Source organism: Ornithorhynchus anatinus, chromosome 3 (assembly GCF_004115215.2).
Source record: "Ornithorhynchus anatinus isolate Pmale09 chromosome 3, mOrnAna1.pri.v4, whole genome shotgun sequence".
NCBI lineage: Eukaryota > Metazoa > Chordata > Mammalia > Monotremata > Ornithorhynchidae > Ornithorhynchus > Ornithorhynchus anatinus.
The window spans coordinates 3,155,337-3,168,356 of record NC_041730.1 but is presented as its reverse complement, the minus strand read 5'-3'; the positions used below and the strand labels follow the sequence as shown (position 1 = coordinate 3,168,356).

Sequence of the window (13,020 nt, the reverse complement as noted above, 5' to 3'; positions counted from 1 at the left end):
CCGCTTCTCCCTTCCGTCTAGGCTCGGGTGGCGGGAGCCCGGGCCTGGGAGTCGGAGGTGGTGGGTTCCGATCCCGGCTCCGCCGCCGGTCTGCCGGGTGACCTCGGGCGAGTCGCTTCGCTTCTCCGGGCCTCGGTGGCCTCAGCTGTCAAACGGGGAGGAACGCTGTGAGCCCCACGGGGGACAAGCCGATTCCCCCCCCGCACCCCTCCCAGCGCTTAGGACGGTGCCCGGCACCTAGTAAGCGCTTAGCGAGTACTGAGACCCCTTCTCCTCGGCTCCCCCCCGCCCCCCACCTCACCCCGTCAAACTCCCTTTCTCCCCCGCCCCACAGCGCTTAATAGTGGGTATCTGTTAAGCGCCCACTATGTGCCGAGCACCGTTGTGAGCGCCGGGGGAGATGCGGGGGCATCCGACTGTCCCGCGTGGGGCTCCCGGTTTCTCGTCCCCATTTTACAGATGAGGTCGCTGAGGCACGGAGAGGTTGTGACTCGCCCAGGGGCACCCAGCGGTCGGGCGGCGGGGCCGGGATTAGAACCCACGACCTCTGACTCCCCGAGCCCGGGCCCTTTCCACGGAGCCGCGCTGCCTGGGCGCATCTACGTACGTCGCTGTAATTCTGTTTATTTCTATTAACCCCAGTTCGGTTGTTTCGACGCGTATGTGGAGACGATAGAGAATAGAGAGAAGCGGCGCGGCTCGGTGGAAAGAGCCCGAGCTTGGGAGTCAGGGGTCGTGGGTTCGAATCCCTGCCCCGCCGCCTGTCGGCCGCGTGACCGTTCCGTTGCCGACTTGTTCACTCCAAGCGCTTAGTCCGGTGCTCTGCACCTAGTAAGCGCTCGATAAATCCTACCGAGCGAATGAATGACCGCGGGCAAGTCACTTCACTTCCCTGTGCCTCGGTTCCCTCGTCTGTCAAACGGGGGCGAAGGCCGTGAGCCTCCCGTGGGACGACCCGATGACCCCGGATCTCCCCGCGGCGCTTAGGACGGTGCTCGGCACGTAGCTCGGCGCGCTCAACAAATACCGACGCTATTCTCTGCGTATCTGTGATTCCGTTTATTTATATTGATGATGAAATAATGACGTCGGTCCTTGTTAAGCGCTTCCTGTCGATGCCTCTTTTCTGGCTTCGATGCCCGTCTCCCCCCTTCTGGACCGTGAGCCCGTTGTGGGCGGGGATCGTCTCCCTTCCCCGCCGTATCATCCTTTCCGTGCGCTTAGTACAGCGCCGCGCCCTCGACAGATCCGATCGAGTGGAAAAACCATAATTTACCGATGACCGCTGCTACGGTGGAATGGGAAACCGAAATTCCTCGTAACTGTTACCACCCCAGCGCTTAGGACGTTGCTTGGCCCACAGTAGGCGCTCAACGAGTACTTTGGTGGTTATTATCGGAGAAGCGGCGTGGCTCGGCGGAAAGAGCGCGGCCTTCGGAGGCAGAGCTCACGGGTTCGGATCCCGGCTCGGCCGCTCGTCAGCTGTGTGACTTCGGGCGAGTCACTAAACTTCTCCGTGCCTCAGCCACCTCGTCTGTCAAATGGGGAGGAAGACCGCGAGCCCCACGCGGGACGGCCCGATTCCCCCGTGTCCCCCCCGGCGCTCAGAACGGTGCTCGGCACGTAGTAGGCGCTTAACGGATACCGACATCGTCGTCATCGTTATCAGGAAGCAGTTAAATGGCGGCGGCGGCGGCCCGATCTTCCCCTCTCGGCCAATTCCCCCGCGGCCCGGCCGTCGGCCTCCAGCCGCCGAGCAGCCGCGAGCGGCCGGTTGGGGCCGGGTGAGAACCGCGCGCGAGGGCGGGCCCCCTCCCGGGAAGCGTTCCGGTAATCCCGTGAATCCCGGCCGCCGGAGCGACGTTTCCCCGCCGCCTCTCCTTGCCTCCGGAGAGCTAACTGGCGGTCGCGCCGAGTCACGGGTTCCAGACCGACGTCATCCCCGTCCCCGGGGGTATCTGCCGAGCGCGGACCGTGGGCGGAGCCCCGTAATCGTGCCGGTATCCGTCAGGCGCCCACCACTACGTGCCGAGCGCCGTTCCAGGCGCCGGGGGAGATCCGGGGTCATCGGGTCGGCCCAGCGTGGGGCTCGCGGTCTTCACCCCCATTTTCCAGGTGAGGTCGCCGAGGCACAGAGAAGCGAAGTGAGGCGCTCACGGTCCCTCAGCTGACGGGTGGCGGAGCCGGGATTCGAACCCGTGACCTCCGACTCCCGAGCCCGGGCTCTTTCCACTGAGCCACGCCGCCGTACTACGCGCTTACCGGGCCGTCGTATTCACTGAGCGCTTCCCGTGGGCGGAGCCCCGTACTAAGCGCTCATTTCTAATGGAGACGGTGTTTGTGAAGCGCTTACTGTGTAAGGACGATGACGCCGGGATCTGTTAAGCGCCTACTACGGGCCGAGCACCGTTCCGAGCGCTGGGGGAGACGCAGGGCCGCCGGGCCGTCCCGCGTGGGGCTCACCGTCTTCATCCCCCTTTTCCAGAGGAGGGAACTGAGGCCCAGAGAAGCGAAGTGACTCGCCCACTGGTCACCCGGCTGACCGGCGGCGGAGCCGGGATTCGAACCCTTGACCCCCGACTCCCCGGCCCGGGCTCTCTTCCGCTGAGCCACGCCGCTTCCCTACGCCAAGCACCGTTCTAAGCGCTGGGGGAGATCCGGGATCATCGGGTCGGCCCAGGTGGGGCTCCCGGGCTTCACCCCCACTTCACAGATGAGGAAACCGAGGCACCGAGGAGAATAACGCTGGTATCGTGTCAAGCGCTTACTCTGCGCAGAGCACCGTCCTCAGCGCCGAGGTAGATGCAGGGTCATCAGGTTGTGCCACGTGAGGCTCCCGGTCTTCGTCCCCGTTTTCCCGATGAGGGAACTGAGGCCCAGAGAAGTGAAGTGACTCGCCCGCGGTCGCCCAGCTGAGTGGCCGAGCCGGGATTCGAACCCGTGCCCCCCCCCCCCCCGACTCCCAAGCTCGGGCTCTTTCCCCTGAGCCCCGCTGAGAAGCGAAGCGACCCGCCCGAAGTCACGCAGCTGACCAAGCGGCAGAGCCGGGATCGGAACCCGGGCCCTCCGAGCGCCAGGCCGGGCTGGCTCCGCCAGACAGAGCGGCGGCCCAGCCCGGTGGAGAGAGCGCGGGCTCGGGGGGTCGGGAGGGGCGGGTTCTAATCCCGCCCCCCACCGTTGTCCGCCGCGTGACCTGGGGCGAGTCATTTCACTTCTCTGGGCCTCAGTTCCCTCATCTGGAAAAGGGGGATGAAGCCCGGGCGCCCCACGGGGGACAACCCGCTTACCTTGTGTGTACCCCGGGGCCGCCCCTCGGCAGCCGGGTGACCGTGGGCGAGTCGCCTCCCTTCTCTGCGCCTCAGTTCCCTCGTCGGTCAAATGGGGACGCAGACCGGGAGCCTCGCGTGGGACGCCCCGATGACCCGACCCCGTCTCTCCCCCGGCGCTCGGCACGGCGCTCGGCCCCTAGTAAGCGCTTAACGAACAGCAACCTGACCGTTACCGTTATCACCCCGGCGGCGTCTGGAACGGGGGTCGGCGCGTGGTAAGCGCTTAACCGCCGCCGTCGCCATTCCGCTTCTGAGAGCGCACCGCCGCTCTCTCGGATTTTCTCGGCTCCCCGCTTAATAATAATAACAGCAACAACGTCGGGATCGGTTAAGCGCTTGACCACGTGCCGAGCACCGGTCCGAGCGCCGGGGTGGGCGCGGGGGAATCGGGCCGTCCCCCGTGGGGCTCACCGCCCGCATCCCCGTTTTCCGCCCAGAGAGGTGAAGCGACTCGCCCACGGTCACCCGGCCGCCGGGATTCGCACTCACGACCTCGGACTCCAAAGCCCCGGGCTCTTTCCGCCGGACCGCGCCGCTTCGGTCCCGGCGGCGACCCGCCCGGCACCCGCGGACCCCTGGGGTCGGAGCGCGGTTGGGGGGCGGGGGGGGGGGGCGGCGGGAGACCCCCCCGGGACCGACGTCCGTCCCCCCGACTCCCGTCCCCCAGGAGACAAGGCCCTGGACGGCTACAGCAAGAAGAAATACGTCTGCAAGCTGCTCTTCATCTTCCTCCTGGGCCACGACATCGACTTCGGCCACATGGAGGCCGTCAACCTCCTGAGCTCCAACAGATACACCGAGAAGCAGATCGTGAGGGGCAGCGCGGGCGCGGCGCTCGGGAGGGGACCCCGGCCCCGCCGTTCGGGCCCGGCCCCCGCCCCGCTCGCGGGAACGTCCGCCGTGCTTACCGAGCGCCGCCCCGTACCCGGCGCCGCGCGGGGATCGTCCGCCGCCCGACTGTCCGTTCCGAGCGCTCGCTCCAGCGCTCTGCGCGGAGCGCTCAGTAAATGCGGCCGAACGAATGAATCGCGTCCGCCCGTCTAGCCCCGATCGGGCCGCGGGCCCGTCGGAGGGCGGGGGCCGTCTCTCTCCGTCGCCGATCCGTCCCCTCCCGGCGCTCCGTACGGGGCTCCGCACCGGGGAGGCGCTCAGTAAATACGACTGAATGAATGAGAGAGCGGTCGTTCATTCGTCCGGTCAGATTTGGCCGGCGCCTGAGGTGGGCGGAGGACTGGACTGAGCGCTTGGTGGGGTGCGGCGCGGCAAGAGACGGACACGTTCCCTGCCCGCGACGGGCTTGCGGTCTGACGGGGCCGGGGGGGGGGGGGGGACGGGACGGACGTTGGCGGGATTTATCGGGCGCTGGCTGTGTGCGGAGCGCTGTATTCACTCGTTCGGTCCGTCTTATTTATTGAGCGCTCTCCGTGTGCGTAGCGTTCGTCCGGCGCTGCGTGCGGAGCACCGGACTAGGCGTCTGGAATGTACAGCTTGACAGTGGCACTGCATTCATCGCGGGATCGACCTAGCGTTTACCGTGTGCGGAGCGCTGCGTCCGTTCGGTCGGATTTATCGAGCGCTGACCGTGTGCGGAGCGCGGTATTCAGTCAGTCATCTTCAGTGAGCGCTGTGCGCGGAGCACTGCGTTGGCTCACTCCGTCGGGTTCATCGAGCGCTGCGGGCGGAGCGCTGCCTTCGTTCATTCGGTCGGATTTATCGAGCGCCGACTGTGCGCGGGGCGCTGCCTTCGTTCATTCGGTCATCTTGAGTGAGCGCGATGTGCGGAGCACTGCATTCATTCGGTCCGGTTTATCGAGCGCTGACTGTGTGCGGAGCACCGTATTCATTCATTCGGTCATCTTCAGTGAGCGCGATGTGCGGAGCACTGTATTCATTCATTCACGCAGTCGGACTTATCGAGCGCTGCGTGCAGAGCACTGTATTCATTCATTCAGTAAGTCGGATTTATTGAGCGCCGCGTGTGTGCAGAGCACTGTTTTCATTCATTCGGTCATATTTAGTGCGCACTGTGCGCGGAGCACTGCATTCATTCATTCAGTCGGATTTATCGAGCGCTGACTGTGTGCGGAGCACTGCATTCATTCATTCACTCACTCACTCAGATTTATTGAGCACTGTGTGCAGAGCACTGTATTCATTCATTCAGTCATAGTAAGTGAGCGCTATGTGCGGAACACTGTATTCGTTCATTCACTCGGTCGGATTTATCGAGCGCCGACAGTGTGCGGAACACTGTATTCGTTCGTTCATTCGTTCATGCGTTCATTCACTCAGTCAGATTTCTTGAGCGCTGTGTGCGGAGCGCTGCATTCATTCAGCCGGACTTAGCGAGCGCCGACAGTGTGCAGAGCGCTGCATTCATTCGGCCGGATTGATTGAGCGCCCACTGTGTGCGGAGCACTGTTCGTTCAGTCGACTTGATTGAGCGCCGTGTGCAGAGCAGTCCGTTCATTCAGACGGATTTATTGAGCGCTTACCGTGTGCAGAGCACTGTACCGAGCGCTTGGAAGGTACAGTTCAGCCGTAAAGACAGTCCCTGCCCACTCCGGGCGTACCGTCTTAGAAAGGGTGGGGGGCTCGGTAGAGGACACCACGAGCTTTCGGTCTAGACGGACATTAGTGGTGTTTATTGAGCGCTCCCCGTGTGCAGAGCACTGTACCGAGCGCTTGGGAGAGGACAGCGTTCCCCGCCCACGGTGAGCGAGACCGGGCCGCGCACGGCCGCCTTCCCACCCGGGGCTCTCGGGCTCGGAGGGAGGAGCGGGGATCCGACGCCTCAGTGGATCATTCGGCGCTATCCGTCGAGCGCGCGCCGTGCGCGGGGCACTGGACCGAGCGCTTGGGAGCCCGAGACGACCGTCAACGTACATTCCTTGCCCACCGCGACGGCGAGGGAGAGGCGTGTGGGCCTCGGGCGGGTCCTCCCCCGACGCCCGGTCCCCGACCCGGTCCCCGCCTCCCCGCGCAGGGCTACCTGTTCATCTCCGTGCTGGTGAACTCGAACTCGGAGCTGATCCGCCTGATCAACAACGCCATCAAGAACGACCTGGCCAGCCGCAACCCGACCTTCATGGGCCTGGCCCTGCACTGCATCGCCAACGTGGGCAGCCGCGAGATGGCCGAGGCCTTCGCCGGGGAGATTCCCAAGATCCTCGTCGCCGGGTGAGCCGCGCCCCCGGGGACCGGGGGGCGGCGGGGGAGCCGCGGGGCGGCCGCCGGGGCCGGGGAGGGGGTCCTCCCTCTCCCCTCCCTCCCCTCCCTCCCTCGCGGAGCGCCCCCTCCCCGGGGTCCCGCGCCCGTCCCCCCCCCCCTTCGCCCCGGCCCCGTTTTAATAATGTCGGTATCCGTTAAGCGCTTACTTACTACGTGCAGAGCGCCGCTCGGAGCGCTGGGGGAGAGACAGCGTCCTCAGGTGGTCCCACGTGGGGCTCCCGGTCTTCACCCCCATTTTGCAGATGAGGGAACCGAGGCCCAGAGAAGCGAAGTGCCCACAGTCACACGGCCGACGAGGGGCAGAGCGGGGATTCGAACCCATGACCCCGGACTCCCGAGCCCGGGCCCTTTCCACTGAGCCACGGAATGGGATCCGTTAAGCACTTACCGTGCGCCGGGCGCCGGACCGAGCGCCGGGGCGGTTCCGAGCGCTTCAGGGTGGACCCCGTCCCCGTCGGTCGAGCCGAATCTACCGTAATAACGGCGACGGTGTCTGCGAAGCGCTTGCTGTGTGCCGAGCGCTGTTCGGAGCGCCGGGGGGGATGCGGGGGGGTCATCGGGGTGTCCCGCGCGGGGCTCCCGGTCTTCATCCCCATTTTCCAGATGGGGGAACTGAGGCCCAGAGAAGTGAAAATACTAACGATGATAGCCCGGGCTTGGGAGTCAGAGGGCACGGGTCCGAATCCCGGCCCCGCCGTTTGTCAGCCGTGCGACTGTGGGCGGGTCACTTCACTTCTCTGGGCCTCGGTGACCTCATCGGTCGAACGGGCGTCCGCCGGGAGCCTCACGCGGGGCGACCCGATGACGACCCCGTGTCTCCCCCGGCGCTCGGAGCGGCGCTCCGCACGTAGTAAGCGCTTGACAAATACCGACGCTGTCATCGCGATAATGATGACGCCGGCATTTAAGGCGGGACAACGCGATAACCTCGTATCTCCCCCAGCGCTCAGAACGGCGCTCGGTACGTAGGAAGCGCTTAACGGATACCGACGTCATTATATACCCGAGGAGCTTGTATCTGCCTCGGTGCTCAGAACAGGGCTCGGCGTGCAGTACGCGCTTAACGAGTCCCATTCGTTGCATAGTATTTACTGAGCGCTTCCTACGTGCAGAGCACTGGCCTAAGCGCCTGGAATGGACAGATCGGCGCCAGATAGAGACGGTCCCCGCCCCGTGCCGGGCTCACGGTCCGATCGGGGGAGACGGACGGACGAGAACGATGGCGCTAGACGGGATCGAGGGGAATTATTATTATTATTGACAGGATCGGGGTGACGTACGTCTCGTCGACGAAACGGATAGGGGAATGAACAAAGTGAAGCGCCGTCGACGTCGGGGATGATTCTCCGAGGGCACCCGGGGGGCGGAGTGGGGACGAGGCCCGCCGTTGTTCCGCCGGGCCGGGGCCGGCGGGGGGCCGGCGGGTTTGGGGGGGGGGGTCCGGCCGGGCTCTCACCGGGCGGGGCCGGGCCGGTCTTGCAGAGACACGATGGACAGCGTGAAGCAGAGCGCCGCCCTCTGCCTGCTGCGCCTCTACCGAACGTCCCCGGACCTCGTCCCCATGGGCGACTGGACCTCTCGGGTCGTCCACCTCCTCAACGACCAGCACCTGGTGAGCCGGGCCCCTCCCCGGGGCCGCCCCGCCACCCCCCCAACCCCGCCCCCGCCGGCTACCTGCCCGGGCAGCGGGGCGAGAACCGGCCCGGCGGCGCCGACCCGCTCCCTGCCTCCCCGGGGGCTCCCGGGATGATGATTGACAGTGATAAGCAGAATAAGAATAAGAGACGCAGCGCGGCTCGGTGGAAAGAGCCCCGGGCCTGGGAGGCAGAGATCACGGGTTCCGATCCCGGCTCCGCCGCCCGTCGGCTGGGTGACCGTGGGCGAGTCGCTTCGCCTCTCTGGGCCTCGGCGACCGCATCCGGAAAACGGGGACGAAGGCCGGGAGCCCCGCGTAGGACCGCCCGATGACCTCCGTATCCCCCCCGGCGCTTAGAACGGTGCCCGGCCCGTAACGACGATGATGATGTCGGTATGGGTTAAGCGCTTCCTAGGTGCCGGGCACCGTCCTAAGCGCCGGGGGGGGGGGGGGATACGGGGGCATCGGGTCGTCCCACGTCAGGCTCCCGGTCTTCGCCCCCATTTTACAGAGGAGGTCACCGAGGCCCCGAGAAGCGAAGCGACCCGCCCAAGGTCACCCGGCTGACCGGTGGCGGAGCCGGGATCGGAACCCGCGGCCTCTGAGTCCTAAGCCCGGGCTCTCTCCCCTGAGCCACGCCGCTTCTCTAGGAAGCGTTCAACAGACGCCGTCATTATTAAGCGCTTACGGTGTGCCAAGCGCCGGGGTGGATCCGAGGCCGTCCGGTTGTCCCACGTGGGGCTCGCGGTCTCCATCCCCGATTTGAATAATGACGGTAACGACAATGACGATGATAATGCCGGTATCCGTCAAGTGCTTACAACGTGCCGAGCGCTGTTCCGAGCGCCGGGGGGCGTGCGGGGTCGACGGGTCGTCCCCCGCGGGGCTCGCCGGCTTCATCCCCGTTTTCCGGATGAGGTCACTGAGGCACAGAGAAGCCAAGTGACCCGCCCCCGGTCACCCGGCTGACGAGTGGCGGAGGCGGGATCAGAACCCACGACCTCTGACTCCCAAGCCCGGGCTCTTCAGTCAGTCATATTTATGGAGCGCTTACGGCGCGCAGAGCGCTGTACCGGGCGCTTGGGAGAGGACCGCGCCACAGAAGGAGCAGACACGATCCCTGCCCCAGACGAGCTTTTAGTCCGGGCAGATCTGGCGGGGCGGGGTGGGGCCGGGGGGGGGCCGGGGATGAGGGAAGTCGGGGCGACGCAGAAGGGAGAGGAGGGCGCAGCCAGGGGAGGCCTCTTGGAGGAGGCGGGTCCCCGGCGAGGCTCCGAAGGGGGCGGGAGTCGTCGCCGCTGGGATCCGGGGGGGGGGGGGCGCGGAGGGACGGGGAGGAGGGGCGCTCGGGAGAGGACGGCGCGGCACAGTCGGCGGAGGCGCCCCCCGCCCTCGATGAGCCCCCGGTTTAGAGCGGGAGAGGGTCAGATAGACCGGGGATGTTTCGGAGGCGCTCGGTACGGCGCTCTGCGCGGAGTAAGCGCGAGGGAACGAGCGGCGGGGTCCCGGGAGGGAGGGCGCCGGGGGCCGAGCGGGCCCGGGGGCGGGGGCCCCGTCCGGCCTGACGGGGTCCGCGCTTCGTCGTCGTCGTCCCCCCAGGGTGTGGTCACCGCCGCCACCAGCCTCATCACCACGCTGGCCCAGAAGAACCCGGAAGAATTCAAGACGTCCGTGTCCCTGGCCGTCTCCAGGCTGAGCAGGGTGAGGGGCCGGGGCCGGGGCGGGGGGGGCGGGGGGTCTCCTCCATCCGTCGACCCCGGGCCCCTCCCCCCCCCCCCCACGGGGCTCCCCGTCGAAGGGCGGGGGGGGGGGAGATACGTGTCAGATCCCCACGCGACAGATGTGGAGACTGAGGCACGGAAAGGTGAAGCGACGGACGTAGAAACTGAGGCCCGGGGAGGTGAGGTGACCCGGCAGAGGTGACCCGGCTCGACGGTGGCGAGGCTGGGGTCGGAACCCGGGCCCCGGCTCCCCCTCGCTGCCGGGAATGACGATAATCACGATCGTAACGGTTATGGTACTTAAGCGCTTACCACGCGCCGGGTGCCGTATTGAGTGCGGAGGTGGATAGAAGCGAACCGTGTGGGACGCGGTCCCCGTCCCACCTGGGGCTCACGCCCTTAACGCCCGTTTTACAGATGAGGGAACTGAGGCGCGGAGAAGTGAAGAATAACGTCGGTATTTGTTAAGCCCCTACTACGTGCCAAGCACCGTTCTAAGCACCGGGGTAGATACAAGATAATTAGGTTGTCCCAGGTGGGGCTCACCGTCTTCATCCCCATTTGACAGATGAGGTAGCTGAGGCCCAGAGGAGTGAAGTAATAATAATAATAATATCGGTATCCGTTAAGCGCCCGCTACGGGCCGAGCACCGTTCTAAGCGCTGGGGGAGATACGGGGTCGTCGGGTCGTCCCGCGGGGGGGCTCCCGGTCTTCGCCCCCGTTTTAACAGCTGAGGGAACCGAGGCGCAGAGAAGTTAAATGACTCGCCCACGGTCACCCGGCCGACAAGGGGCGGGGCCGGGATTCGAACCCACGACCTCCGACTCCCGAGCCCGGGCTCTTGCCACCGAGCCACGCTGCCTCTCTGATAATGTCGGCGTCTGTCAAGCGCTTACCGTGCGCAGAGCACCGGTCTAAACGCTGGGGGAGATACGGGGTAATGAGGCCGTCCCACGTGAGGCCCCCGGTCTTAATCCCCGTTTTAGCGACGAGGGAGCCCAGGCCCAGAGAGGTGAAGCGACTCGCCCGCAGTCACCCGGCTGACGAGGGGCAGAGCCGGGAGTCGGACCCATGACCTCCCAAGCCCGGGCTCCTCCCCCCGAGCCACGCCGACTTCCCCCACAGCAGACCGGTGGCGGGGCAGGGATCAGAACCCGTGACCTTCTGCCCGCCGGGGCCGGGCCGCGTCCGCGGACGCCGCGCCGCCCTCCTTCGGGGGCAGGGCACGCCACCGGCCCCGCCTCGGGCGGGCTCCCGGGGCTCCCGTCTTCGCCGGCCGGGCTCGGGCGGGCGGCGGGAGGCCCCGGGGACCCTCGGACGGCCGCGGCCACCCCGGCCCCGTCCCCCACACAGATCGTGACGTCGGCGTCCACGGACCTCCAGGATTACACCTACTATTTCGTCCCGGCCCCGTGGCTCTCCGTGAAGCTCCTGCGGCTGCTACAGGGCTACCCGCCGCCAGGTACCGCCCCCGAGGGCCCGGGAGATCCGCCGGCCCGCCCGGGGCGGGGCGAGCGCCCACCGTAGGCGGGGCGCGGGAGCGTTAGCTCAGTTAGCGATCGTGACGATCGTCGCGGCGTTTGTAAAGCGCTCGCTCCGTGCGCCGTACCGAGCGCCGCGGTGCTTGGGAGAGGACGGCACAGCGGATGCGAGCCCTGCCTTCAAGGAGCCCGCGGTCCACCGTGGGCAGGGCGCCGGGCCCGGCGCCCGGGAGAGTCCGACAGAACCGAGGCGCGAGCCCGCGCTCGAGGGGCTCGACAGCCGACCGCGCGCGGGGCGCCGCGCCGGGCGCTCGGCCCGGTACGGCGGAGTCGGGGGCCGTCACGCCCGCCCTCGAGGAGCTTCCGGCCTAACCGTGGGCGGGGCGCCGCGCCGACCGCTCGGGAGAGGGCGGGATGGTTATTTGCCCCGCGCCCTGCCCCCGCCCAGGTCCGAGAGGGAGGGAGGGAGAACCGGGCCCGGATCCCCCTCGGACGGACGAGGGGACCGAGGCACGGAGAGGTCGGGTCGCTTGCCCGAGGTCAGCCGGCGGGCCGGGGCCGGCCCAGCCGGGAGGAGAACTCGGTTCTCGGAGGCGCGTCGGCCGGGGTCGCGGGGGCGGCGGGGGTCCGGCCCCGCCCTCACCCCCGCCCCGGGCCCGGGTCCGCAGACCCCGCGGTGCGGGGACGCCTGACCGAGTGCCTGGAGACCGTCCTCAACAAGGCCCAGGAGCCGCCCAAGTCCAAGAAGGTCCAGCACTCCAACGCCAAGAACGCCGTCCTGTTCGAGGCCATCAGCCTCATCATCCACCATGACAGGTCAGCCGCCGCCCCGACCTGTGCCCTCTGCCCCGGCCCGGGGCCCGTGCCCTCCGGCCCCTTCCCTGTGCCCTGGCCCGAGTCCTCTGCCCTCCGCCGCTGCCCGGACCCTCGGCCCCAGCCCGGGTCCTCTGCCCCGTGCCCTCTGCCCTCTGCCCCGGCCTGAACCTTCTGCCCCGGCCCGAGTCCTCTGCCCCCCTACCCCGCCTGTACCCTCTGCCCTCTGCTCCGACCTGCCCCCCGTGCCCCGGCCCGAGCCCTCCGCCCTCCGTCTTGGCCTGTGCCCCCTGCCCTCTACCTCAGGCTAAACCCACCGCCCCGGCCCAAGTCCCCCCCACCCCCCCCCCCCACCTGTACCCTCCGCCCTCTTCCCCGGCCCGTGCTTTCTGCCCTCTGCTCCGGCCTGAACCTCCCACCCGTCCCCCGCCCCCCGCCTCCACCTTCGGTCTGGGGGTTCCCCGTCGGAGCTCAGAGTCAGAGATGGGTCTCTGGGTAGAACACCCAGAAGCAGCGTGGCCTGATGGAAGGAGCCCAAACCTGGGAGTCAGAGGACCCGGGTTCTAATCCCGGCTCCGCCCCTTGCCCGCCGGGTGACCGCGGGCGAGTCGCTTCGCTTTTCGGGGCCTCCGGTTTCTTCGTCTATAAGATGGGGATGACGGCTGTGAGCCCCATGCGGGACGGGGATCGTGCCCTCCCGGATTATCTACCGTCTACCCCGGTGCTTAGTACGGTGCCTGACACGTAGTAAGTGCTTAACGGATACCGGAGTTCTTATTACTCTTAGTAATCCAGATTTCTGGGAGGG

The 13,020-nt window shown here is 67.2% G+C and overlaps 1 protein-coding gene across 2 annotated transcripts in view; it reads left to right on the top strand.

Annotated features, from left to right (window-relative positions):
• AP2A2 (adaptor related protein complex 2 subunit alpha 2) overlaps window positions 1–13,020 on the top strand; it is an 80,445-nt gene that overhangs the window by 44,629 nt on the left and 22,796 nt on the right. For both annotated transcript variants that reach the window (XM_029059395.2, XM_029059394.2), the window contains exons 3-8: window positions 3,997–4,139; window positions 6,316–6,509; window positions 8,043–8,172; window positions 9,796–9,897; window positions 11,272–11,380; window positions 12,068–12,215. In XM_029059395.2, the coding sequence (XP_028915228.1) occupies window positions 3,997–4,139; window positions 6,316–6,509; window positions 8,043–8,172; window positions 9,796–9,897; window positions 11,272–11,380; window positions 12,068–12,215 (826 nt within the window). The remainder of the gene's footprint in view (window positions 1–3,996; window positions 4,140–6,315; window positions 6,510–8,042; window positions 8,173–9,795; window positions 9,898–11,271; window positions 11,381–12,067; window positions 12,216–13,020) is intronic.